The sequence below is a fragment of the Amblyomma maculatum genome, chromosome 9 (genome assembly GCF_055883805.1).
Source record: "Amblyomma maculatum isolate TAMU_Amacu chromosome 9, ASM5588380v1, whole genome shotgun sequence".
In the NCBI taxonomy this organism is placed as follows: Eukaryota; Metazoa; Arthropoda; class Arachnida; order Ixodida; family Ixodidae; genus Amblyomma; species Amblyomma maculatum.
In genome coordinates, this window is record NC_139352.1 from 65,693,588 (window position 1) to 65,720,569 (window position 26,982).

At 44.6% G+C, this 26,982-nt stretch overlaps 2 protein-coding genes and 1 long non-coding RNA gene across 3 annotated transcripts in view; 2 read left to right on the top strand and 1 right to left on the bottom strand.

The window, feature by feature from the left end:
• LOC146179262 (uncharacterized) overlaps nucleotides 1–14,084 on the bottom strand; it is a 57,992-nt gene extending 43,908 nt beyond the window's left edge. Inside the window, exon 1 of the mRNA XM_084578935.1 lies at nucleotides 13,804–14,084. Coding sequence (XP_084435061.1) covers nucleotides 13,804–13,907 — 104 coding nt within the window. The 5' untranslated portion in view covers nucleotides 13,908–14,084. The remainder of the gene's footprint in view (nucleotides 1–13,803) is intronic.
• On the top strand, nucleotides 1,086–7,124 carry LOC146179263 (uncharacterized). Its single transcript, XR_014700914.1, has 3 exons — nucleotides 1,086–1,170; nucleotides 3,983–4,077; nucleotides 7,068–7,124. It is a non-coding gene; the product is annotated as an uncharacterized LOC146179263 (long non-coding RNA).
• On the top strand, nucleotides 7,888–23,685 carry LOC146179264 (uncharacterized). The gene is made up of 8 exons (XM_084580163.1): nucleotides 7,888–7,897; nucleotides 8,234–8,374; nucleotides 11,089–11,417; nucleotides 16,164–16,367; nucleotides 20,761–20,870; nucleotides 21,554–21,668; nucleotides 22,546–22,851; nucleotides 23,214–23,685. The coding sequence occupies exons 1-8, from the start codon at nucleotides 7,888–7,890 to the stop codon at nucleotides 23,376–23,378; spliced, it is 1,380 nt and encodes a 459-aa protein (XP_084436289.1). The 3' UTR covers nucleotides 23,379–23,685.
• The last annotated feature ends 3,297 nt before the right edge of the window (nucleotides 23,686–26,982 follow it).

Genomic DNA, 26,982 nt, shown 5'->3' on the forward strand with positions numbered 1-26,982 from the left:
TCATAACAGTGGAATGAGATAATTTTGTGATAGCATGGAGGACAGCTGACTTTGCGGAGTGATGTTTCATTGCCGGAGCGTGAGAGTTCACATTTTTCTTTTCAAAAAACTGGATTCCTGGCCATTTTTTCTAGAGCCAGCTTAAATAGCGGGCAAGCTAGGAAAAAAACAACAACATAAAACTTGGTTCCTAACGTTTGCTAAAAAACTTCCAAAAAGTTTTTCTAAATTCCACACTTCAAATATTTTGGAAAGAGAAAATTACCCGATCTGAACATTACTGCTCTATGTAGCTATGCGACAAAAAAACGCATATACGGTTGCGGCAGAGCGTTGTGATTACCTAAGTGAAAATGCTTGCGTTAAAGAAAATTGATCTCTAATAAACCGATAGCTTTGAGATATATCCGGTTACAACAAGGTACTGGCGGCTTGTGATAATGCAATGTTTTGAATAGTTCAGCCTTCTTGCTCGTTGTGTCTTGCTTATGATGGCTTAGATCTTGGGGCATATTAAAGTTATTTGTATTGTCATGCAACAGTGGGATCACTTTTCACTGAAGGGCAATTTTATTTTACCTTTTAAAAGCTAAATGCCAGTTTAAATTCTTGGGTGAAAGCGCGCTCCTCGGCTCCTCGTATTAGAAACAGCTTCAGCTTATTCCGGCAGAGCATATCGGCTAATTAAAGAAAAGAAGCCCACGAGGCTGAATTGGTAGTCAGTGAAAATAACGAAAAATGGCGCTAGACCTTGCTTCCTTTATCCCTATAGGGATCAGTCGCGAACGTAGTGCGATCGTTACCCAACGTAATGACGTTAATGGGTTGGGACACCCCACTCAAGGTCAAACACATTTCGTTGGCGCCTGCCCAAAATAACTCGCGTGCTTGCAGTCTGAACAGGGAATCGATACATGCTGCTCCTCTTTGACCGGGCTGGATTAGTAACGCCTCGAACAGGGTACTTGACTGAGTTTTTGATAAGTTTTGGACTTTTAACGATTGTCTTTATCATGCACCTCACTTCCGCCTGTATTATGCACTTTAAATTGCACCCTCTTGCCCGTGCTTTCAGCGACAAGAGCGCCGGGACATTTCTTACCCTGACGATCGCATTCTGGGCTCTGATCGTGTTTATGCTGTTGGGAATTGTCGTCTTCGTCAGTCTCTGTGAGTCTCATTTTGCCACAGCTAAGTAGTCTATATTGTTTACATGACAGAAAGCTGGAAGGTGCACCATACAAGTGCGACTATAAGCTCCTGTCCTCGAACTGTTGTAGTTACCATAGAGACAGTGTACCGGGCTGCACTATACCACCGTGTCCACTTGACGGCGCAAGAACCAGCATTGCCATTATATCTGCTTAGAACGCCGCCTGGCTCAGATCGGGACGGCGTGCCATATAAGGAAGGTGTTCCACAGTTTTTCACAGAAACGAATCAAAATAACAGGACAAAAAAAGGCGAGGAAAGGACGGCTGCTACTCAACATAATACCAACATTTCCGTTAGCATAATGTCGACCCAACTGGCCTATACATATTCTGTCGAATTCCACAGTGTTCCTAAATATTCTAGAGCAACACTAGCATTCTCAGTTGGGCGGCGCCATCTTCGATCTTGTATTGAAGTTAGGATTGGCATTGTATGACGTCGAAGCTTTGCTTTGTTAGAGCTTCCCCTATGGGGACGGTAATAAAAAGCAGAGCAGATTTAGAAGTAAAAGGGGAAAAGGGGAGAAGGGTGAAGGCAACGACACTTTTCGGCTTATTAGTACCACGCGTATCGCCTGCGATGCACTAAGTAAAAATGGTAATACTTTTACTACTGTTCCCAGAAGTAGTAATGTTATTGCTGTCAGCTTTAGAAGCGGCCTATGAAACTATACTTGCCAACCTATGGCGTAAGAGCTAGCGGCAAGAGCTGCAGACGGTAGGCTAGAAGGTGATTATATGTAAGAGGTAAGCCTAACGGCAGAATATTGTCAAGTTTTTGTGGTCAGCTATTAGTTTAAAAATTCTGCAATGAATTTTTGTAAGGTTTTATGTAGAGGTTTTTCCACAAAATCGTCACATTTAGCTAAATATATAAGTGCTGTGCCAATATTTTCATAAACATCTCTCCATTAGTTGCACATTATGAATTAAGCTGCCTTTAATGATTAAGTCCAAGAACTCGGTAAAGTTGGTTTTCACAGCCCTTTGAGTACCTTATTGTTCGAAGGTAGCAAAATACATTTTATTCGGCATCGTTGGCCGGCATTTCGATAATGAAAATAAAGCAATTATGTGGCCACGCATTTAAGCGCCTCCTACATTTCAATGCTAGGCTCATAGCATGCTTCGCAATAGAAACAATTTTTACTGTTTAGTGGCTATGTGGCGCTTCTCAGATGGCGTGGTTTTAGTTAATGATCTCTGATGCTGCTTGCGTTCAAGCTTGATTGATTAATTTATTTTATTTCAGAGATACAGTAGATGGCATGTTTGTGACAGTGTCTGGATAACTATGGCTTAAAGGTAGTTAGGATTCATGCAGAAAATTTCTTAAGCGATTTGCAGGCACGAGAAAGTATTAACATCAACATTCTATGGAAGCTTCTCAAATAAAAATAAACGTTTCAGACATTGCTTCCCTCGATTACACCCTTGTGTAAGCCATGAAAATATACATAATACTTTTAGATCGTGCAGAACGATTCAGTTGTTACATCCCCCTCCACCCCCACCAGCGTAAAGGCAGGCGCGAGGGCTTGACGATAGGGTAGAGAATGAAAGTAAGATAGGAGAGAGCTTTCGATGGTCATTTTAAGGCGAAAGCCTTTAACGGCTCATTGTTGTCGTCAGCAAAAGTGTCACGCTTTTGCGGTGCTCTGACTGGCTGAGGTGGAGATGACGTCATAGAGGTCTCGACCAATCACAGGGCACTATTGTTTGGCAGGCGCTGCCAACTCGGGCCTCTCCTTTCACATGGGAGGATGATATCAAAATCAGAATGTCAAGACCACTGCATTCCCGTTAAACCTTGTGGTGTTCATTTGGCGCTTCCTCGAACGCGGCACCACACAGTCTATAGAAGCAGATGCAGTAAAACCAGGAATTAGCGAAGTTTCAAACAAAGGCTTTCGCCTTATCGCACTTTAGTGGTCCTAAGTGCCACACAAAGTTTTGGGGTTGCCTAGTTTGCACTGTCAAATAGAGCCCCGCGATACATTAGTGGTGCGGGCGGAGTCTGACTTTGGACTCCATCTTACCTTATGTCAAATAGAGGCGCTCAATAGGCCCATACTGATGTAATCATGTGCACATCGTCAGGATAGCCTTGAAAATACACGTATGCTTGAGGTAATTTATTCACATTAACTTAAAGAACATTTTGAAAATCACAGTAGCATTGCCTTAAATCACAGCCTTAAATATCACTAGAATTTTTATTTTTCTCTCCGAAATGATAAGTCGACATGTCCGGCGAATCACAATACCTGCTTGCTTCTGATCATACTTCATACTTTTCGTTTTTTTTTTTGTTTTGTAGCAAAGCGGCACCGGTAAGTATAGTGCATGAATGAGAGCTTGTTTAAAGTGATGACTTGGTTCGGGCGCTAGAAAAATGTTCTCCAAGATAATGCTTCTTTGTTCGCAGCTGCTAAGTCAGCATTCCTGGTGTTGCTGTTGGCCGAATTGCCTGAAATGTATTTCCAGAGTTAGCAGCCTCGCGGCCCTTGTATGCATTCGCGCTCAGAGTAACTCAAAGCACCAGTAACGTGTTCAGGGCCTCCCGTACGAATTAATTCATGCTCTATGCCGGTGAGACGTTATGTTTACACCTTCTGATAGAAACGGTGAGAGTTTTATGCGGTGACTACTACGACCAATTCAATTATTTTCAGGCACAGACTGTTAACCGAAACCACCTAAACGTGATAGCGCTAAGGTCGTCGATACAAGGCGTTCTAGACGTGCGGTCTCTTTTCACCCTCCAGGGCGGGCACCTCGATAACAATGGTATTTCTGCTGACGCCTTGCTGCCTGGTGCTTATGATCTTCCTCTTCACTGTCTTTGGAAGCGAAATCTTCGGTGAGTGCTCTTGGCCTCCATGCATAATAATCGGCTGTTTCGCAGATGGAATTTATAGCTCTTCTCACATTTCGTTGGCACTGGAGCTGTAGTCTCTCATCAAAGAGCCTTCGATCGTTTCTGCCTCGAAAAGTGAAAAGGAGGCATGGCGAAGGACTGTTTACAGTCAGGCATATACGCTGCATTTTCTGCCTTCGCTGTTCGCTAATCTTGTGCTGGTGTCTCCTCGAGGGAAGAAATTGAAGTACTTCGTCTAGGAAGCTGATGTTCGTTGGCCTCCTCAAGCCCGTCGCCACTCTGTGGTCCTCTGCGAGTTTTGCCCAGAATGCGTCCGTGACGAATGGAGCAGGTGATAGGAAGGAGAGGGGGGGGGGGGGTCGTGCTTGTACAATTTCCCCGTGCTGTAAAAACATCGCCATCTACTCCAGCCCCATCCGCATCTTCGATTAGCACTAAAACACCCATAATCATTTAGGCTTGGTTGGTTGGTTGGTTGGTTTGTGGGGTTTAACGTCCCAAAGCGACTCAGGCTATGAGAGACGCCGTAGTGGAGGACTCCGGAAATTTCGACCACCTGGGGTTCTTTAACGTGCACTGACATCGCACAGCACACGGGCGCCTTGCTTTTCGCCTCCATCGAAAAGCTGCCGCCGAGGCCGGGATTCGATCCCGCGTCCTTGGGAACAGTAGTCGAGCGCCGTAACCACTGCGCCACCCCGGCGGGGTGTAATCATTTAGGCTGTTACCTCTTCGCCAGCATTCGTGTTGTATTAGCCGCGGTAGCTGCTGACTTTTCAATGCTGCCAAGGAGAAGACCCGAAGAACTGGATAGAGACATTTCAGTGCGTAGCCCAGTACACTTTCTAGCCGACGACCACGAGCTGCAGCATGTTTTTTTTTCCTTTTGCTAGAGAGTGCTGCTCACATCTGGTTTCAAAATTACGATAACACAATAACAAAGTTGTGTTTCTTGAAAGGCCAGTTCCTGCAAGCTTTCATCACCATCCTCTCAAGTGAATAAGCTGAGCCGCTCATAGAGGCAATCGATCAACTTTCTACCAAGAGCGTCCTCGTTTACATCGTTAACATGACAAAATTATTCCGTCGGGCTGATTCCAACATGCCCGAGGAGAAACAATACCCTAATCTAAAGACGGGTATTAAAGAACAGATATTCATTGGCTTAGTGCGAAGACTACAAAATGATAGCGAACTTTGTGTTCGAGCCCACGATCGCAGTGAAGACGCTCCAGATTTCATGCAAGAGTACGAGCGCCCGGCCATTCCAATGGCTGTCGCTGTTGTTCATGCTTGTATACATGCCTTGCTCCGGGAAAATATACGGATCATCGTACGCGATAAGCTTCAAAATGACTTCGACAGCACCACTGGATATATTTTATCACTTTCATATTTAATTCATGAAGAGAGGCAGCAGGCACTCACACCGCTTCAACCGAAGTACTCGACACTATTCTAGCCATACCTTACTCAGCACCCATACGTCATTCTAGATTCGCGTCTAAATCACAGCCAGAGGACATCACCCGGCACATCCACCAGATGTCACGGGACAAGGTCTGGACAAAATACGCACAGGGCCACAAAACAGGAGCAAGCTCGGCCAGGATAGCGGATGAATGTCATCTGCCCAGACGAATTAATTTCTTCCTCCGTGGAGATATGCCCTTGAGATTAGAGCAGGGCTGCTGACACTCCGTTACAGCTGTGGCACAAATATGGCTATGCCTCGATAGCGGTGTACCTACAGAGGTGCCACGCGCATATAGCGGGCGTGTTTTATTTTGACTCTGCTACTGTTGCTAGAGCCCGAAGTTTTACTTTATTCCAATACAAAATATGTGTGTTTGGTCGATATTCTTACACACAAGGTCCCATTTGTCTTGTTTAGGGGCACTATCCTCCGTATTTCAGGAAAGCACGAGATGAATATTACGAGAGAGTAGGAAAATAATTAGTCACGTTCGGTCTAACGGAAATGGGCCTTAGCAGTTTTGCACTCTCCAGCCACTGTTTAAAAAGTGAAACGCAAAATTTAAATTTAGGAAAGAAATTGCAAGTGAAGACTGTGATTCTGGCCAAAATGTATGCGTGACCAATGTACTTTTGCTGCGTGTGTAGAAGCGTTATCGTTCGAACCGCGCGCGAAATCATAATTATGAATTATATTTGCCAAAGCGAATTGTACTTTCTTTGACTGCTCTTCTTTCATATTGATTTACACTCCTTTTTGCATGCTTCTTTCATATCAGACATCCAGCAGGTGTCTCACTTCGGGATAGAATGCTGCATTTACACTATTCAGCAAGTGTTACGATTTATTCATGTCTGCTCACCCACTTCTTCCGTGGAAGAGGAAATATCGGATTTACGGCTGTCCATTTAGTCGCTGGTCAGCCATAATAGGTGTTTCTTCGGTGTGCGAATCGTGGTAGGTGTCAGGTGGGAGAGAGTACATAACCACGGCTCTTTTCTAATGGTGATTATCCTCCTACTGGTGAGGCTATGAATATAACATAAATAACCTTTGTACCCATGTAGGTTATCCAAAGAGTTGACAGGCGCTTTGATTTAAGTAAATCAAAATCAATCAAGTAAACACTTTTATCGAGCATATAGCACACACAGAAGTTATTCCCTCGAGCTGATCCCATCATGTCTAAGGAGAAAAACACCCTCATCTATTTAAGCACAACATTATTATCGAGCTTTTTTCTACTGAGAAAGCCTTTAATGAGCGTGGCACTTTAATAAAGAAACTACAAGCAATATCTTGCATTCACTAGCACACTGGCTGAAGGTTGATTGATGCCATAATTTGGTTTGTCGGCTGTTTTCTTTATTTTGCTGGCGAACGCTCGGGTTTGCAAGCAAACGTGCGCCAGTGGCGCATAAATGCATTCTACCCTCTTTCATCATCTTGAAACTGAGAAAGCCTTTATGCTCTGTTGCTGTTTTGCACTGTGCAGGCCTCCATCCGGGGACTCCCGCCCGTGGCTACAGCTTTGTAACGACCAAGAAAGGTGAGAGTGAGAGACCGGCACCGAAACCAAGTAGTTAATCTGTGAAAACCGTCAGCTGTTGAAGAAGGGACAAGTATGATGCTTCGAAAAATTTGGAATGGTAGTCTTTAGCTTAGCAGCAAAAGTAACAGTGTGTAGGAGAAGAAAATGTGTTCATCGCCTCAATGACATTTTCGCACGGAGAAAAAAAAATCGAAAGGAGGTTAGGAGTCCATGATCAGCAGTGAGACGCGCTAGTAAACACCGCTATGCGTGTGCCCATCATCAGAAGCCGTCTTAAAATGCTCTATGCAATTTCTGCAATATATATTATATATATATATATATATATATATATATATATATATATATATATATATATATATATATATATATATATCGATATATATATATATATCGATATATATATATATATATATCGGGAGGGGGTTGCAGCTTGAAGGGGTCCGGAAGGGCATAAACGTAAAGGAGATGACACACAGTAGAAAAACGGTAAACTCTAATGCGACTTTTGCGGCCGGGGTCCGGCCTTTGTCAAGCAATGTGACATTCCTTGACAAAAGCCGGACCCCGGCTGTAACGTCGGAATAAAGTTTAGGGTTTTTCTACCGTGTATCACAAATATTTATATAGGCTTGTAAAGATTGTAAAGAAGGCGTGTCTTTTTTGTTTAAAGTATGGGTCGTATAACTATCCATTGCTGTCTTTTCTCTCGGAGGATTTCGGAGCTCGGGTCTGTTCATTAGGATAGGTTATTTGAGTGGATATGAATCCAGGTACGTGCCGTTAAAATAGAGCAGCGTATGCCAGTAGAATGAAAGACGAAAAATATTTCGATGCGCTAGAAATACTGCAAGCTGAAACCAAGTGTAGTCTTTGCAAAACGAAACATCAATGTGTCGTATCTGCCAGAAGGGAGCAGGCATGGGTGACAGACATATATTACTGTGAGGCTACCAAAAATATAAAATAATATGCCTCTGTCCATGGGTGACAGACATATATTATGGTGAGGCTACCCCCAAAAAATCAAAAAATAATGTGCCTCTGCCCGTGCCACTAGGTGTAATGGCCTTACAGGTGACAGACAACAAAGTGGGCTGATTGCGCAGTTCCAACGCCACAGTCGCAAGCCCATGATGGTGGCGAGGTATTGCGAGTGTCTGAAACATATGCCATCGCCATCTTTTCACGCACAGGTAAGAAGTTTCGGGACAGCAAAGGAGGTGAAGAAATACTGTCTATCCACCCTGGTACGTGGTCAGAGCTAATGTCGCGTTTTTTTTTTAGGCTACCCGTAGAATCTCGTTCCTTAGAACTATATGTTTTAAGGAGAAATTCTTAATAGGCTATGATGGTGAGGCCAAAATGGGGCTGCAAGAAGTGCAAGCAGAATGTGAGGCAACGAGGGTGAGCTCTGTGTAGAAGTATGACTTTTTTTTAGGCGTGGTGCAGATGTCCACAAAGTGTGACGCATACCACGACTTTCCTTCCTGTCAAACATTTGCGAAAGCATTAGTAGGCTGTGTAAAAATGATGATAATAATGATGATGATAATAGGTAATAATAATAATATAACAACAACAACAAATAATGATGTAGATTATTAATTATACTGGTAAACAAGAAGTAAAAATAATCATTTTACAAAGTAAGGAAGTAAAAATTATAATATCGTCGCTGCAGCGCTAATACTTTCACATCCGCCCAATGCAGGTTCTACATTGACTTCTAATTTTAACCAACAACTTCATTCTTCGGTCAACTAACAAGTTCAATGCAAGGAATTCTGCGCAAGTCAAATGCTACAAGTCAATGCTGTCAGAAAGTCTCCTTCGAATAGTCATGTGCATACCATGCTTCAATATAGGTGGTTCCGTTTGTGCTAATAATTTCGCATGAAAATATTTGTTACGATAGCTAATTCAAAGAGAGCGACCCTCAACTCAAGTGAACCCTCTGAAATTTAGGCGAAGGGTCCCCAAATGAATTAAAACTGAAGTATGTGCAAATGTTTAACCAAAGAAAAAACACAGCGCTAAATGTTAGACAGAACACACAGAAAGACGAACGGGGCAGCGCCTGTCCCGTTCGTCTTTCTGTGTGTTTTGTGTAATATTTAGCGCTGTTTTTTCCTTTGGTTAAACGCAATGTCAGACCAACTAGCCCAGCAAGAAATACTGTTGGATGTGCAAGTGGTAAATTATTTTCCAATAATATTTAGATCATTACTGAGGACCGAAACCGCGACCTTGTGGTTAGGGTACCTATTTTGGATACGTGAAGTGGTTCATTGCAAACCTGTCGCGGGATACACACACGCGAAAATGGGTACAAATATCCACCGGTCTTGCGCCCGGTGCCTTTTAAGGGTGTTCGCTGGGGAGAAGCCCCTTAAACCTCACGGCACCCCTCACGTACCAAGCCCAGTTTTTGGCGACCTCACATCCTGTAAAGGTGGTTCTACGCCAGCTGGGTTACCGCATTAGGCCTTAGCTGCATCAGCAGCAGCGTCGTAGGCATGCATTTTCGGGCTATATTTTCGTCCACGTGCTCACTAACGTGAGAAAACGCGTCCGCCGTACTGAATATGTTTTTTTCTTGAAGTTTGAGGTGTGTCGTATGCCACCTCTAGGCTCACATTCAAAATATATCCTCCGAAGACAATAAGCATGACTGTCGGTCGTCAGGTTAGGGTTATTAAGGGACACTTAAGTATCCTTAGCAACTTGTGGAATAACATTGTCGTATATAGATTAGGCATTTTTGTTAAGTATAACTGTCTTAATAGCATAATTTGCTAAGCATGTTTGGTTGCTAATAGCTAGAAGTAGTATAATTTAGTAGTATTGTTATTTACCAGCGTAAATTAGCGGGCTGGATTTCAATTGAGTATTTTTTGTTATCTAATTAATAGCGTAATTTGCTAAGCATGTTTGGTTGCTAATAGATAGAAGTAGTATAATTTAGTAGCATTGTTATTTACCAGCGTAAATTAGCGGGCTGGATTTCAATTGAGCATTTTCTGTTATCTAATGCCTTGTTGCTGTCTGCTGTAAGGTACAGAGCTGTCGATTAGCCTTCTAAAGTATCAGCATGAAAAGCCGTCATGAAAGAAGGCTGTTTTGCACCCTGCTTTAACATTCTATCACGACTCAGATCTGGACGTCATACAGTAACAGGAGGAGTGGCCAATTTGTGTGATTATGTGCATAAGGATGTAGAAGAGTCAGGTATAGGATATACGTCTGACTTGCGCACCCTATATAAAATTTAAGTATCACTATGATGGAGAACAGGCCAGCAGAATCCGCAAGGCGAACCCCCCTGGTAAAAATAAAGAACTAACAGCTGAACCTTATATCGCACTAAATCAACGCTGCCTAGCGGTGCAGAGAAGCGTGCCTCTTTTTCATCCGAAATGGCAGAGGTTTTACTCCCACTTGAGCAAGATGTTTTTTTTTACTAGAAAGCACTTTAGAAAAGTGATTGAATAATTTCATTACTTGTGACGTCATCACTAGTTGCATCGATGAGGCAAATGCTTTGCGACCTCCGTGTTTTCGGAGAGTGGGTGCTCTAACGCGTTCGCGTTAAGTTAGCACTTCGTTCCAAACTGATCACAGTACGCGACTTCCACAGAACTTGATCCGAAGCTCAAAATAAGGGGATAGGCTACAGAAGGTGAAATAAGTGCAGGATACGTCATATCCGCCCTGCTGGGTAACTTTCGAGCTTGCCACTAAGTGCACACATCGCGTCGTACACCGCATTCAAGCAACGTTCTCATTGTCGTCTTTCGCTGTCTCGCGCTTAGATATGCCCATTCTCTCATTTTGTGAATGAGCATTTGTGAAAGTGCTGACTTACCTATATTGAAAAAGCGATGAACATGTCAGCAAAAGATAAAACCAATGAACACAATACCTGCTGTGGCAAGCATGGATCGAACTCGATTTGTTGCAGCAAAAAGCACCAAAGCTCTCACCACGGAGGCAGTGACACCGCAAGGCTCTTCGACAACGCCTCCGATATCAAAAAAGACCACAAATGTGACAACCGCGGTCACCACGACAACCCCTCAAACGACCACTACAACGACTACCACAACGACCACAACTACGCTGAGCCCCTTAGACGCGAAATTGTTTTGCGTCCTGGGTCACAGCGTCGTGGCTTTGCACCAGTCCTGGAATTTCTACTGTGACGTCATTGTCTACCCGGACTTAGTAGCCACGAAGAACGCATTCGTAGCTCCTGGGGGACCCCGAGCTTGGAGCCTGTTTTTTGATCAGGTCAGTACAAACCAAGTACCCGCACAGTACAGCACAACCCATCTAGCTAGCCGCACAGTATACTTTAGAACCGAATTTAAAAGCGCGTTCCTATTCCGAATTCTACTTCACCTCACCCTCAAGGTTCGTTTTAAGCGAGAAATAAAGCTTTTGAGAAACTTTGAGAAAAACGCCGGTATATTTAGGGCTCCTCGACGGGCATCTCGCCTATGTAAAGGGCGGATGTCGCAACGCTCGCCAGCTAAGTAAGCCTCGTGCTACCCGTAGACAAAGCGTAACTGTAAAAGCGTAGATGTAAAGAACTATGAACTAAGACATCTTGTTTTTCATAAAAAACTTTGACCTAATTTGCGACTAATCGTTCTACGAGAACAATCGTGGGTAATCTGCTGAAAACCGCGATACTAATTTTGAGGGCAAATGTTGGCAAGGAATGCCCGTCTGCACTATAAAACAAAAACATTTACAATCCTCACCGGAAACATCAGCAACATTTCATAGTATACTTTGTGCATAGTTGCGTGTTGCAACTCAGGGCAAATGAGATCTGTTTATTTATGCTCGTGATGTTTTGACGAAACGGCGGCGCACTTGTTGGAGACGGAGTGTCGTATATAGCAAACCAAGGAACTAAGGAGTCGCGCCTCAAGGTGTATATTTTCACATTGTTACCTGCGAGGATAAGGTGGCGCCACTTGATACGCGAATTCTCAAAGAGCAATGAATATGTCGCGCAAATGCCGTGAAGATGAGGTTTCGTATAGGCGTACCTGTATAGTATTGGGCCAAAACACACATTTTCTTTTGGAGCCTATAGAGAAGCACCGCGATGCCGGCGTGTGTTCTCAGCTTAAATTTCGTCACTACTCTGTTCTGTTTCGCTTCAGAACATTTTACTCAAGAAGACTGGCTTGGGAAGGGTGGTATTGTTCCGGCAGAAACCATTTTTTTTGACGAATAGTACGAACCCAAATGCGAAGCTCTATCTTAGAAGCTCCTGCGTACTGCTCCCGTACGCAGTGAATAAAGTGAAGCGCCGCCAGATTTCCTTGTAGATAATAACAAAAACGCTTTTTCCTGAAGGTCACAGAAATGTTACACCCATCCCGAACAGAATTATGCAGGTCCCAAACTTCACGAAAGCCTCAGTCATGAAGCGCATCCGACTATGTTTAACGGCTGCTTTGTTTATATAGCTAGAGAAACATATTTCACTGGTCTCTTAACGTCTCAGTTACGTCTGCAGGTTCAAAAATTCACTGTGACAGTGTTCCAATGTTACAGGCAACCAGCAATGAAGTTTGCTGTATCGATCGCCGCGCCTTAGCACATATCCTAGCGAGAAGAGCAGATACGTCTGAGGCGGCTTTTTAGGGCGCTTTTACGCCACCTGCATGAGCTGACAGGAATCATATCTCACGCTCTGTCGAAGCTTTGCGTGGCGTGTGTCAGATAACTGGGCTACATCCAGAGCGCCTGCGTGAGGACGTTATCTGTCACACGCGTATCTATAATGGTGATGAACACGCCCGGTCGTTTATCGCGAACCAAGCGGCTAACAGCAGCATTTTTGAGTCCCGCTACGGGACAATTGCAGCGCTACCTATGCAGTGCAGGTTCCCTATGTACTATCGTGCGCGAAAGTGGAGAGACCACGGCTTCGACGGTCGGAGCGGCTGCAGGGACGCACCGCGTCGCTGCCATCTTGCGCGGCTCGCTCGCTGCAAGAGTACCCGTCGTGACGCAAGAGTTTCCCTCGCTCTCGGTATGGCGCTTATCATGACTGACAAACTTGTAGTGTGGCATGATAAGCGTTAGCCCGAGAGCGAGAGAAAGTCTTGCGTCACGCCGGGCACTCTTGAAGCTAGCGAGCCGCGCGAGATAGCAGCGACGCGGTGCGTCCCCGCAGCCGTTCCGGCCGCCGAAGCCGTGGTCTCCCGTCTTTTGCGCACGGTGGTACGGGGCGCAGAATTATTAGAAAACCGTTTTCCTTTAATCTCACCCCGTTATGGCTACATTACTTCCTGCAGGAAGGCGCGGCAAGTACAGGTTTCGCGAGGTAATATTTGTTGGGATTGCTGATATGGGACTCGACCCGCATAAGTACAGGCCGTTCAAGAATACGATGCTGAACCCCGACGAGGATAGTATACGGCTTATATGAGAGTAACAGTAAAAAGGTAACAGTAAAAATTATTAAAATCTCATCGTAAGCTCGCCACTGGTCTATTTTGAGCAGTGTAATTCACAGTGATCATGACAAATTCCGCTTATGCACGGCACAGGCTCGAGCAAGACAGCCTGAGTAAAAAAAAAAAAATCAACACTGTTCTGTGATAACGCGTCTAAACCTAATATTACCACAATCTTTTCATTTTACACTTACCGGCAGTCTTGGAAGAAACAGCGTTGGTATCGCTCCATCACGCAGACAAAGTCTTGTTGGGATCCCCAAATCACGAACCGCATCCGGGTAAATATTATACGCATCAGGAGAGAAATATCGTCCACAAACGCAGATAAACGCTTTCTTCACCGATGATGGCTATCCGATGAGCTGTAGCCACTGTTTTCGGAGGTTGGCGTCTTGAGGCACTTTATGCAGAATGTTTTTTCTGGCGTCACTAGCAATACCTTCGCAACCAGGGACTGCACACTGTAGCAGCCTCCCGCTCATGTCCCGCCAAACCGAAATTGCACGCTTCGACAACTGCCTTGGCGAACTCAGCGAGTGAGCAGTCCAGCCCAGAGCTGTCCTGCACCCGTCGCACACACAACGTAACACAAAATCGAAGGTGCGCCAGGGATCTATAGCGTGGCAACAAAATTTCCCAGTTGCGCCGAAGGGCGATGACGACGATGCAGACGACGAGATAACCCCGGCGGCGCACCGGCAAGCAAGCGCGCCAGAACAGAAGTTGCAGCGTGCGGCGCTAAGCAAAAATCTAAAAGCGCAATTGCATCACTTGTGACGTGCTAGTAGGCGATGCCCGTGTAGGAGGGCCAGCGTTCGCGCGTGCTAAAACGTTGAAAGGAGGAGGAAAGCCGCGAAGGCGCAGATATTCAAATTTTTATTACAAATAACTCTGCTTCCAAATGCCGCATTTCAAAACTTCTTGCGGGATGGTTATCTTTCCTGGACATTCTTTCCCATACTAGGCATAGGGAAACTGTATCGCTAGTATCTTTCGAGCCCCTTTAAACATACCTATGAAATACACTAGAGAGGCGGTTGAGAAGCGTATGGTGTTAACTGTAGAACTTGCAGTAAAACGCAGATTGTGAAGGTTAAGCAGCAAAGTCACTCAAATTATTACATGCCTTCGTTATGCAGCATCGGTAGTGAATATTTGCACGAAATGTATTTAACTTGATTTATTTAGCGATCCTGAGTCGTCTTAGCTGAAACGAGTATTCGTGGTGCCGAAAACCAGGCATGAACATGAGAAAGGAAAACGGGTGCTCTTATGTGGGATTTACCACCTCCCTTTGCTCTAATATCCTAAAATGTTATTGGCACTACGCTTAAAGGAGTATAGACATAAAAGTTTAGTGTCATCTTTCGTTTTGATATTAATAGGTAAGACATTCTTGCATACGGATTACCTCGCGGTTTCCGCCTACAACCGCTAAATAATTTCGGCAATTTTATTTTTCTCTCGCCGGCTTCGGTTTCGGTTTAAGCTGCCGATGCTTGGTTGGTTGCACAACTTTTATTTCCACCGAAAATGGGCGCCCTCTTCCCCGCCCCTGGCACGCGTGCCGGGGAAGACGGGGAGTCGTGCGCCTGCGGATTACAGGCAGGCAGGTAGCCCTTGGCTTGTTGCGGTCTCTTCCGCTGCATAGACGGTGAGGTGCTGGATCGCAGTGTCCGCGCTTCGCAGCAGGGTATCCCAGGCTTCTCTACTTGTGATAGTTAATCATATCCCTGGTGATTGTGGGCACTTGCAAATTATGTGATCCAGAGTCCCTCTCGCCCCACAGTGTTTGCACTGATCATTGCCCCTAAGATCTGGTAGCGCGTGAAGTGCACAGACCGGGTTTATGATTGTATTAGTTTGACCGCCTCTACGCGACAGCTTCTTTATGATTTAGGCTTACATCTGGCGGCGGTACCAATCTACGTCCCAATTTATAATTGTCGATGATTTCCCCGTCATTTTGCAGACGCTCGTCGTATGCCCAGTGCTTGGGGGGCTCGACGGCTACCCGAAAGTAGAGAGCTCGGGCTAGATCGTGAGTCGCCTCCTTACCAGGGGCGGCAGCGTGAGTGGGTGTTCAAATTAACTGAGTTTCTTATTCAGCGTTCTTTGTGTGAGGACTTGCCGGCCTCCTGCGATATCCTCCTCTTTCTAAAATTGAGATGGCTTTGACGTCACAATCAAGTCCTGGTCACGCACGGAATGACAAAACCAGCGATACAATCGCTCATTCTTTACTTGTTTTAATTCCTGCTCTTGAGGCAAGCTGACTCTAACGTTGTAGTTAATTTAAATGACACTGGAACGACTATATCCCTGTATTCTATACCAGTCATGTGACCTAGATTTGACTTTGACGTCAAAGCCATCGTTCGGCTGTTGAAACCGAAACAAACAGGCCAGAAAAGAAATTAGATTAGAAATTATCCAGCACTCGTAGGCGGACAGCACGTGGTGACCCATCTACAGTAATGCCTTACGCGTGATTACAATGGATAAAACGCGAACTAAACAATTCGGTGACAATATTGCATTTGGTTTACAGGCCACAAAGACGATGCCAAACTTCGTGCCGGGAGTCGCTTTCTCAGCGCTAAGCCCCACCAAGCCTGACAGCACAGTGGCCCGGGTTCCGCGTATGACTAAGCAGCTGCAGGACCTGCTCAACAATAGAGTGACGGCGATGGGGGTGCTCAACTACACTAGCAACGCCCAGAACAGCCCTATCGTCTTCAAGAAGCTCTTTGAGGTGACACCTTCATTGTCAGTCATGTTTTGTCCACTGCAGGGTGCGAGTGTACAATTGCTAAACTCATTTCTCTCCCCTCCCCCCCTCCCCCCCAGCTTTTTTGAACTTGGATAAAAGATAATTGCATGTAGAATGTAATGTAATCATCACGAAATACTTTCGGCCCTTCATTCCACCCATATCAAATACTTTTCCGTCGGTTATTGTGCTGTTCAGAGTTTACCTTAAACATTTTTTCTCGCCACCAACTAAAGGCACTGAGCATCATTACTGAGAGGCCTCAACTGGAATTCTCTTCCGGGATATCGGTAGAGTGCTGGTTTAATTAAGTAGGGGGAAGTTGCAATATGCACCCTAGGACAGCCTTCCGAGGCAGTCGATCCGCTATATAACAACCTGGAGGTTGTCGTTCTCTGACGTGCGAATGTATCTAAGAAATTCAGACCTTATCACATATCTGCAACGGGACTGAAAGACATGCAAACATCGTGGTTTTGCATGCGCGGTGCATACATTTCTGGGGTCGAACTTCGCTGGTGATGGGTCGTACTTCCCGTGACGTTTCTGTGTTGTGAGCGTTATTATTGCGATAGCAATACTGCGCCAGGTTTCGGCCCGTCCCGTAGTCCAAGCAAGGGCCACATTTGACCTTTAACAGCCGCGAAGAAGACGAAGACGAAGAAGATGAAGAAGGTTAAAGACGAAAAAGACGAAGACTAAGAAGACGAAGACGATCAAGATAACGAAGAAGAAGACGAAAAATGATACGAAGACAAAAAGACGAACAAACGAAGACAAAGAAGAAGAAGACGAAGAACGCTCGGTCACCCGCAGCTAATGCTTTCGCTTCACATTCGGTTCAGCAGCATTGAACCCTTCTCGTTTATATGTGGGCTGGCAGCGTATACACTCTCGCGTTATACTCTTAAAGGATGAGCTTAAGTGTCCCCAATAATGTAGCACCTTACACTGATAGGGCGTGATAGGCGGATAATGTAGCAGGCAAAAGAAGCTTCCGCCATTGCTATCGCAATTCAACTAGGGTTAACAAGAGTTAAATCACAAATAATTTTTAAAAAGCACGATACGCTCATCTCGCTTGTCTCTAAGCTCCACAGAGAAGCGGCCGTGTACCGCTACCCATGATCACGAAATTGCCTCAACGGAAGCCGTCGTCGGCGAACCGGACACTTCTCTAATATAAGAAACCGACACCCGCTGGTACGAAAAGGCATGCACTACTTATAGAACTACGCCAGCCACCAGCAAGGTAAAGGTCTCATGTTCGCTCATACCACGTTATTTAGAAAAGCTCCGGGGCAGAAAGGAGCGACCTTGCAGCATATGTTAACACCTGACTGGTCTAGATGGTGAAGAGCGAAGACATGCCGAAAAGTTCGCGCTGGGACTGGCTGAAGTCGAGGACGGAATGGCCGCCTCCTTACAGCAGTGTCATACATGGCGCTTGTTGTGGCGCAACAAAATATCCTGTAATAATAATGCAGTTAACTGCTAAGGACACGTTATCGTGGAGTTGAAACACAGGGTAATGCATCTCAGGCGAGATCCTATTTCTTTCATATAGAATTAATTAGAAGGAGATTTAGAGGAAGGGATCTTTTGGCCAGAAAGCAGTGGGATTCAGCTCAGTTGCCTTCAAGTTTTCATTGTATGGGGAACTTGAATCGACTCAGTATTTACCCTGAAATTGTTTTGTTTAGTTCATATTGTTTATTACAAACTTTGCGAACTGAAGTGATACAGCAGTGGAGAAGGAAGAGCGAATTGGAGATAAGTGCGTTAAACCAACTCTGTTCTCGCTGACAGTAGTCGAAGGTACTATCCAGATTTCTTCTTATCACTGCATTTAAATCACCCTGAGACTAGGTATCTCTCCGAGAACCGAAACGACTCGCAAATATCTTCACTGTCCGTTATGTCCTGTGCTTCGTGCGGCCCAATGATATCCCCATACTTCCTCAATCTCATACTATCACCTGAATTTCAGCCACCAACTGCTATGTTCGCCCTATTTCTAAATTTTGTTATCTTATTATCAGTAAGTATTCACAGGGTGTCTGACGTCGAGGATGAATCTCTGACGTCACGTCGAAACGAGGGGCCCCACGCATTTTGACAGCACTCAAGCAACAAATGAAATAAGGTCCGTTTGCAAAAGGCTGGCGTACTTTGTTCATTAGCGTGTCCCGCGGACACGAGCTTGTCATACTAGAGAGATTTAGCTTACCGTGATCCGCTATCCGCCACCGTGGCTCTCTACCGCGCGTGGGCGGGGCGGTCAAGCTGATTGGTCCCGACGCGGCAGGTCTTTGTGCCGACATCCAGTATGTGGCGCCATCTATCGGCGTCAAGGGATCTGGGCATGCGCAGTGGAACGCGCGGTGGCGGATCCTGGTAGTGGATCGCGGATCACGGTAAGCTAAAACTCTCTACTGTGAAAATTCGCGGTTCTTACTCGAGACCATGGTTTGGTGTGTCTTGTGAATCCAGCCTATGCGACCACCGTTTATCTTGCGTTCGCAATATACGGCTTGCCTATACGTATTTCTGCATTACGTGTTTGAAAAGAATGCCATTATTTGCATACGGGTTGCTTGCTTCTCCATGCTGCTTTGTGTCCTATGAATCATGATGTTAACCAAAATTTCTGATGCACATTTCTTTTTCTAAGACCTAGAGTGACAATAGGGTTTCAGCGAGATTTTTTTTTTATTTTTTCTTTTGCAAATTTTACTTTCGTTGCAGCCGCTAGGTGATGACTGTAGCGTCACAGAGGCTATTCCGTCTTAAGTGCTATATAAAAAAGGACCTCTCGTATAATCTTATGCATATATTCATTTTTGTCGTGTTCATATTTTGCCGAAACTTACACAAAAATTTGTTGGAAATAGAATGAACGAAGCGCTTACCATAATTGCCTTCTGAATGCCTCACACGTGATCGACTCGTCTTTGACGGTGCAATGGTCATTTGGCAATTGAAACTGTGAATGCTTAAGAAATAAAATTCAAATTAAAATAATGTGCCTCTTGTTCGCACAATTCATGTCGCTATTCATGTTCAGGAAGTTTGTGCGCTTGATTCTATGGACAAACTACACAAACAAAATACAGCGTTTCGAATTCTTCAGCTGTGAATTTCGCATTTTTCTCCTAAAAAATATCTCGGTTTTCTTTTCTTTTCGTTCATGCTTCCACCTACAAGGAAAGCAACTGTGGTGATATCGAAGGAGTGAAAGTAGTTTTACAATCAATCACTTTTGGTCAGTACTCTACCCGAGTACTTCTTTGAATAAATTGCTGTCTCCCTTCTCCTGTAAAAACAGTGTCCCCAGGAAGCCAATATTGTTTTAAAGCCGAAGTCTTAAATAGCTTTGTACCAAGGTCGCGTCGTGTGGTATGCATAAGAATCGGAGTCTGAGGAGGTGTCTGACGAAGTGCGAGGTAGTTTTGAGCCTTTTCAATTTCACAAATCTGCATTTAGTTTCTCCTAGGCTGTGAGTTTGGGATGTATACTGTGAGATGAGGCAGTTCTACAAGACGCCGTGTAAACTTAGAGCTTCCGGATTTTTGTGGGTGATGACGCATAAGGCCTTAGGCGCAGGCGCGGACGATGCAGAAAATACACCACGGTGGTCGAGGCAAGAGCAGCTCGAAATACCGCTCGTCGTGGCCTCTGCCGGAAGGAAGTTGCTATGGAGGAAGCTGCGCAGCCGCCAGGAGAGATCAACATGTGGTCGGAATACGACACAGGCGTTCTAGGAACGCAGATTTGTAGAAGAAAGGCGCCGCTGCGAAATCTGTAAAAGACGCCACTTTGACAGATGAAGGTACCGATTACACTAAGCGGATCGTTCCTCACAAAGTATAACAGCAGATCAGCAGAATGTTGAACAGAAAGCTCAACAGAAGGTCAGCCGAAAGTACAATATAAACTTAAGCAGCAGGTCAGCAGAAGCTACAACCAGGCTTTCGCTTTCATATTTATAGAGATTTCTATGCATTAATTCAGCGTAATTTTTTACACTACTCGCCATTCTGGTCTTAAGCTCTCATTCTATATACATCGAAACGCTTCGTCTCACGGAAAATTAATTCTGCTCAAGTTGGAGACTAGTTTCTCACGCGCTTTGTATAAACGCAGGCACTCTAAATGAAAATAATTCACAGCACTCCCGTCAACACATCGACATTACAACTGATACCGGCTTCCAATGCAACTAACGTATTAAGGAAAGGTAAAAAGCCCACAAAAATATCTAGCAATCCTATTTCAAAATTTATTGCGCATTATGCGTAGGCTCACATTGTATTTTCCATATTAACGAGCCCGAAACATTTACAGCCTGGCGCGGCGCATTTTCCAATCTCAGACGCTGAACAAGACAGTCCACGGCAAGCCGGGCGCGATGGTTTTTCTCGGAGTCCGTCTTCACAGCAAGCAAGACGTCACGGACTTTGTCAAAGCTGTCGTAACCATTACGTGAGGAGTTTCTGTAATGCCTTCCTAGTTGTTACTGTGGCTACTGCGTTCTATGCGACAATGCGCAATGAGGGCGTGGATCGCATTTGTATCTTCAGAGGCCGCATTTCGTGCTGTGATAAAAGCCGTATTAAATTGTGTGCGGCTGTTTTCAGATACGGCAGGGAAGCCAGGAGTGCACCGGCTAAGAATTTATGGCCCGCTGTAATCTTCTTTTCTTTTGTTCTCGGTCCGTATCAATGTCTGACGATATGGGATATGAATAAGATATCGGCACCCATATACCGGAAGCTCCTAGTTCCACTATTCCGTTGAAGCCATGTAACATTGATGCTCATGCCCTGTTCCTCTCGCCCAGTCACAATCCTATTAGCATTTCCCCTCGAATTCTCCCGTCTCTGTGCGGAAGTATATTAACTGAATATTGGCACTATTTCGATACTTCGGTTATTCTCTTTTAGTGGAGCATTTATTGCCCAACTGACATATATATTTGGTCGCAGCTACCGAATGCCCTGACTTTCTCGCAACTCATATCGAAACAATACGAATATTTTTCCAACTTTCGAGACCAACATATTTCTTCAAAAACAATTATCTGCCATCTAACACTGCAATTAGTGCCCTTCTAATTGGGACTCCAATTATTAGACTTCGATTGCATTTTTCGTCATTCTTTGCAGGGAACTGGACAGTGTTGTGATACAAACACACCTGTCCGACTACGTTCCGTTCACTGAAAAGTGCACGACACTACTTGTCAGTTACCTTAACTCAACCGATCCTGTGCCATCTTTCGTGAGTTCCTTGGTTTCTGTCATATCCCAGTGTCCTGCATATGAGTTTAATCTTTGTGTACATGTCAGAATTAATGATTTTCTCAGCCAACTTAAGAATTGCCTGTAATGCTGAGACCTTTGGGGACTGCCGGTAGCCTGTGCAGCAATCCTGTTTCGATGCATCTATTCTTGCTGTTGGTTAGCGTGCAGTTATAGGGACCGAATTGTTGCATTTCATTTCGAGACTGTGATTTGTCTTGTCAGGTGTGCAATTCAGAAATAACCTTTGTTTACGTGCGATAGCTCAAGTTTTACGTCTCACATATTGCCTTTACCCAGTTGTTTTTATAGACGAAAAATTATCCGCATCTCACCGCTTGTTTCCTCAAAATAGCATCGCGTAGCTCTTAGCAATGAGGGAAATTAACTCCGGAAAATGTTCGTCTCGGATGGATTCGCTTCCGACTTTGAAAGCGGGAGTTTATAAAAGAAAGGCGAGTAATGCAGATACTAAAGCAAATTTCAAGATAAGGTATATATGCCGTTATTCTTTTTGAAAATATCTTAGTCCTCCACCAAGGGGAGTGTTGCAGGTTTATGACAGATTGACACACCTCAGGGCGTCAAGTATACATCACTGACCAAGACCAACAACACACCTCTCTTTGTTGACACCTAACAAAAAGGCAAATCAGCCGACGGTTATAAGGTGGTTAGCAAGCACTGCAATCGTAACAGCATTTGTAGTTTAAGTGTGTACTGATACCAGATGACTTGGCTTTCTCTTAGTTTTAAGTCAGTATTTGCTTCGTCATTTTGTCGGTCGGTGGATAGTGCTGGCAATTGTAAACTGATTCGAAAACATTCTAATTTATTATTTCACTGTCACCATGCAGGATACTGCGTTAGAGGCTAGGACTGCGATACGGAGCTCAGCTAACTACCTACGGGTTATGTTCAGCTCCACGCTAGCCGCTGTGGACTACTTGGGCGAACCTTCCGCGGTAGGCCCGGACTCTGCCGGACAGCCGTGCAGTATGAGCATGCCTCTCGATATCGAAGGCGTTTGCAACAGCAGCCTAAGGGAGGTCCACCTCGTGTACGCTACCGATGCGGCCAACATCGTCGAGACGGCAAAGTATGAGGCGAAGTCCGTAAAGCACTTCACCAGCTTCGAGAGCCGGGACTCACTGCAGAAGAAGGTTTGGTGTATTGCTTCTGCATCACTTCAAACATGGACCCTCCCTTGCTTTGCTCATTCATCTGTTTCTGCTATAAGCTTGGGGTCTCCATATTTCTCCACTGAGGCAGTTCAAACAATCCATTCCCTTCCTGACCAAACTTTGCAAAGGATTCTTTAACTTTGACGCTTGTCGAAGGTAACCTTTATGTCAACCAGCCACCAGGCTGACCTGCTAATTTACGCGAAACTTTCTTCTCCTACTAAAACCGGCAAGCGTGGTCATTTGGTAGAGCTGGAGCATGCACTAAGGAGATGCCTTTTGTGCGCAACCGTTTAGATGTGCTTGGAATTAGCCTCCAGCTTTCCGTTCCCTTTGCGCAGATGGAAACTTACATGGACATTCACTACGACGGTTGGGCAGTCTTTGATATCCAGCGGGACGTAAAGTCCGCATGCATTGGAGCTGATCCGTACTCCAGACTCCAGCTGATGGCACTGAAGATTCGCGACGCAAAAAAAGAAAAGGCCAGGCGGAGTGCTGGATGACCACTTCGTGGATTGCTCGTTCACCACTCTACTTGGGATTCACCTTTTATAAGTTGTTGTGCGCCTAATTATATATTAAGGGCCTACTAACAGTACTAATTCCATGAATTTATGAACTCTGAAAAAAGCCTGTAACAAAGTTTCAAGGCGTCCATACAACGCACGAGAGAATTGTTGCGCTATATTCATTTATTGTGCCTGTTTGGATGTTTAGAGTGCGGCTTTTCTATTTTGCCGAAGGTGTTTCGGGCAGTTCGAAGGAGCCTAGAATATATTTGCGGCTTTTATACAAAAGTTCAAAATAAAGACTCTTGGTAAATTTTCTTATGGCGCACTGTGATATTCTTGGCACTTATGGCGCATAAGGTTGTAGCCCAAGGTAACTTTATCAACCCAAAGAACGAAAAGAGCGTTTTTAAGCTGGATTTGTAGCGGTTGCTGTCAATAACTCTCCTTCGCCCTCATATTGGAGATATGCTGCGCAGAGGTCTTTGCAAATTAAAGGGGCATTCGTTCTCCTCGGTCGGTACCTGCCGATAATAATTTCTCATCCCCGATAGGGTTTTTATTGGGCGAATGTCAAGGCGAAAACTCACTAACCCCATTAGACGAAATTTGGCAGCTTCGTCAGAACAGCTTTACGATGTAGAGGGATGAAGGGAGTACCATTCCAGAAACTGTCAATATACTTGCCTGAACACGCCAAGCCGCAAGACCCTTTCCGACGTGCCTTGGATATGGTCTCGTCGGGGAAAGACATGCAGGAAACACTTTACTGCGACTTGCTATATTGAGGAAACGCAAGTTTCGCAAAATTTGTCTTCTCTGAGCGAGCCTCCAGAGCTTAAGGGTTAGATTAAGCCGAATACCCTCAGAACCAGCTTGTCGGTGAATGTCAGTAATTATTTTTCTAGATCTTATTAATTGGAATTTCCAACCACGAACGCTGTTATTACAGGCATATGATCGACAAGGTATTAGAAAGTCACGACGCAGTGCTCTCTGTTGTCGCTCCTCCACAAGGAAGAGTAATTACTAAAAAAATTAAGAAACAGTAATTACTCCATTATTACGTATGTCATTGACCGGTACATTGCTATGATGATGAACAACAATGTCTGCGATGTGCACCTGTAAATGACAAATTAATTCTGACTAATGGTCAGAAGGCACCTGTCTTAAGATATTAAGTTTATTTGTGCTGTTTTAGTCGCAGTCATCTTGATGCACAAAATCAAACTAGGGTGAAGTCAGGCTAACATTACAGATTCGAAGGCGCCCAGCTGTATCTGCCAACACAACACACGGGTTGCTATTTCGATCATCTGTCTACAGTTTACTACAGCGCGAAATTCACAGTAACCACATGTACGAGAAACATTACATTAGCCAACCTATGTATAAAATGACTGCTTTTGTTGTCGTGTGGAGCAAGATGATTCACCACAGATAGCTTTCATCATGCTCATCGGTGCATCGGTTGATAAGTGAAAAAGGTAAGCGTACAGACTTTCACAGCGGTTTTGATTCACGATGATAGCGGCAGCGATAACGTTAACACAAGTCATCTCCATACCGTTACCGCGCGCCAAAGCTGATATCTTCATCTCTAGCTAACTGATGGGAAAGCCACCAGTTAACAAAAACGCTTCTGAAACAGGACGTTTGAAAAGAAATCATTCCGGCTTTCGCGGCAATTGTGAGACAGGCGTTAGTGGTTCATTACACAAGGTCTGGTTGGGGCCTTTCACCGGTTCCATCTTCTTTCCGCCATGTATGCTGATCCCTATGTGGAAACAAGTACCTCAGCCTGCTTTCTTCAGGCCTTTATTGAGCCGTAGCGCCCTACTATAATGATGTCATCACTAAAGGCTTCGCATGCCCTCTGAATATTATGTATACTTTAAGCAACGCTATATATATATATATATATATATATATATATATATATATATATATATATATATATATATATATATATATATATATATATAGTTCGCTATAGTAACACCCTGGATCATGGATGTAAGCCGCATGCTCCAGGCAACTCTATAGAACTCTGCTTATAGTAGGCTCTGAGTGAACTGCCATGTACTCAAACTCAAAGTTGCGCATTTGAAGCAGACACAGCTACGCTTTGCTTCGAGGTAGCGTTAACCGCAAGTGCCATACGAGCGCCCTACATTTTTTTTTCTGTTTGCTAGCCATTAGCAAGGCTAAGGGCACTGTTTTATAGTTGTTATGAAAAATTGTTTTTTTTTTAGGCAGTCGAAATAATAGTGTGGCGGGAACAGGCCAGTGCCGGTTTGCAAGAAAGGATTGATCTTCTGGCTTCTCTTGGTCCTCATTAAACCCAGTAGAATCTACCTGTTGCTATGCTACTGCGCACAGGTATAAAACTCTATAACGTGGCTTTATGCAGCCTATTGTGCGCCGCCCCATCAGAGTGGCTCAGTGTTTAGGGCGCTCTGCTGTAATTCCGTCGGAATGTCTGTGCATTTTTCGGAAAGGCTTTCTTGATAGTGTTCAGTTGTCGTTTGGAAGACTGTCACGACATATTTTGTACATTTTAGCAGCTACAAGGAATGAAAAATCGAACGTTTTCTGCTAGAGTTTTTTTCTCGTTATCAACTGCGCTAATATGTGATAAATAGCAGCCAGGCTAGGCACTCTCATGCACGACATTTTCTGTTGAGTGGACGTGGTAAACTACGAGAATATTTGCGAAAGCGATAGCGAGTACCAATACAGAAGGTCCAGTAGGAAATCCGGCAAATGGCTAATAGTTGACCACGATGCTACTAAACCTACACGGCTGAAATAATCCTTTCAGCAAGCATGCCAGTTGTCTTCATTGTTTAGTGCCCTAAATATTCACCGCCTTCTTTAGAGGCAACACCGTAGACATGCGTGATTTCTGATTTCTTTCTGGCTAAGTGCTACACTAAGAGGTCCGCCTGTCTGATTTCTTGTAATCCAAATCGTTCACTCGAGTCGTTGCGTTCGAATTAACGGTTTTCCAAGGTAAACAAGGAAATTTAATTGGGATAGCGCTCTACAAGCCTAGAACATTTTTGGTCACATAAGGGTGGACCTGTGGCGCGCTGTAGTCCATAGGAGCTGCTCTGCGCCAGGTTCGCAACCATGGAGCCCACTTAGAGAAATCATGTTCATGGAGGAGGAGACAAAACCGAGTTGAATGGTACGCAAACTATGAGTGTTTGCAACAGTCATCAAAGCTTCTTGGTTTTGAAGCTTGCCTACTTTCTGCAAGTCCCGCATTATGCAATGAGAAATATGGACGGGATGCAGACAATACTGGAGCCTTCGTGTGCCGCTCCGAGCAACAGCTTATGGGCCGTGACAACCTGTTATCTCCCTATAGTCGGATGCAGTAGACCTTCTTCACATAATCGTGCGTGAACTTGTATTTTTTTTTACTTATATCCCAAATGCAATAATTGTTCCCATTTGCCTTTCCGATTCACGTTGGCAGGGATTCAGTGGAGATGCATTAGGGAAGATGCTGAAAACAAACTTGGATTTCTTCACTGTGCGATTTTCTTAACCTTACCATTATTGCCTGCCCAGAAGGTTGTTAGGA

What these genes read in the sequence shown, in the direction of transcription:
- LOC146179264 (XM_084580163.1), top strand. An exon ending in AAAGCTGTCGTAACCATTAC is followed by an intron (nt 20,871 to 21,553) that starts GTGAGGAGTTTC and finishes CATTCTTTGCAG; the next exon opens with GGAACTGGACAGTGTTGTGA. An exon ending in CCGATCCTGTGCCATCTTTC is followed by an intron (nt 21,669 to 22,545) that starts GTGAGTTCCTTG and finishes GTCACCATGCAG; the next exon opens with GATACTGCGTTAGAGGCTAG.